Source organism: Penaeus monodon, chromosome 33 (assembly GCF_015228065.2).
Source record: "Penaeus monodon isolate SGIC_2016 chromosome 33, NSTDA_Pmon_1, whole genome shotgun sequence".
NCBI lineage: Eukaryota > Metazoa > Arthropoda > Malacostraca > Decapoda > Penaeidae > Penaeus > Penaeus monodon.
Genome location: NC_051418.1, coordinates 24,003,882 through 24,004,993, shown reverse-complemented (window position 1 = coordinate 24,004,993; position 1,112 = coordinate 24,003,882). Strand labels below are relative to the sequence as shown.

The 1,112-nt window shown below is 60.2% G+C and overlaps 1 protein-coding gene across 1 annotated transcript in view; it reads right to left on the bottom strand.

The window, feature by feature from the left end:
• Positions 1–1,112, bottom strand: part of LOC119594308 — a 46,720-nt gene that overhangs the window by 2,017 nt on the left and 43,591 nt on the right. Inside the window, exons 2-3 of the mRNA XM_037943367.1 lie at positions 447–1,069; positions 45–219 (exon numbers count right to left, since the gene is read on the bottom strand). Coding sequence (XP_037799295.1) covers positions 45–219; positions 447–1,000 — 729 coding nt within the window. The 5' untranslated portion in view covers positions 1,001–1,069. The remainder of the gene's footprint in view (positions 1–44; positions 220–446; positions 1,070–1,112) is intronic.

Sequence of the window (1,112 nt, the reverse complement as noted above, 5' to 3'; positions counted from 1 at the left end):
AGCATCGCTTAACATTCACACCAGTTCACCAGCAATGCCCTTACCAGCATCGTGTAGCAGCCAATGAGCATGAAGGTCTGTAGGTTGAACCTCTGCTTCCTCGCCTCATCCTTGTACCTGGCTCGGTGTACATGCATGTAGTAGTCCTGTTCGGTGTCCTGCGCCAAGGTGAGGTTACTCCCGTGGGGGTGAAGGTCGTGACGAGACAAGGTACTCGTCCTGAAGGAAGCCAAGGAGGAAAGGAGGCATTAGTGTGAGTGATTGCATTTACTGTTATTTCGTTGTTGATGATTGTGTTCGCCTTCTCTGATATAAGTCATTGGTCAGATATCCTTGAGAACTGACAAGAAAGGGGAATATTTGAGGCAATACTCATCTGTTTCTCAACGGAGCTTTCACAAAGCAGCGCAAGAGCGGTGACCTTTAATCCCCGCGACGCTACTCACCTGCTGCCATTATGTGTGCGGGGGAGGGCGGTCAGGAGGTCAGGCTCCCGGTGGGGGTGGTGGGGGGGTAGGCTGCCGGAGCCCCGCGTTTCCAACAGAGCCGCCAGCACGCCATTGTTGTACTCCGCCCGCGATCTGGTCGAGTTGTGGCCATCGCTGCCGCTGTGGCTCCGGTGGTGCGCGAGGGCGTGGACGTTGCCGTCGGGCAGGATGGAGACCTCGGGCTCGCGCGAGAGCGTGCTGTTGCGGCTGCCGGGCAGGGAGTGCGAGCGCTCGCTCAGCCTCGCCAGGGCGCTCGCCACCTTGGCATGCTTGGCGTCCACCTCCCGGCTGTGCTCACGCGAGTGATGGACATGGGCGTGGTCGCGCGAGTGGTGGGCGTGCACGTGGTCCCGCGAGTGGTGGCCGTTGCCGCGGCCGAGGGTCGTAGTGGATGTGCTCGGGTTACGGGAGCGCGTCTGCGAGGCGCGCAGAGGATGGGTGCGGAGCAGCGTTGACCCCGGCGCGTGGTCGTGGATGTGGCACAGGTGGCAGCTGCTCGAACTCTCAGGCATCGTGGCACCGGAAGCCGCACCTCCTAGGACATGATCCAGGCCCAAGCGACGCTCACTTCGCCCTCACTCCTACGGGAGAGAAGAAAGGCAACAATGACAAAGCAGAATATTA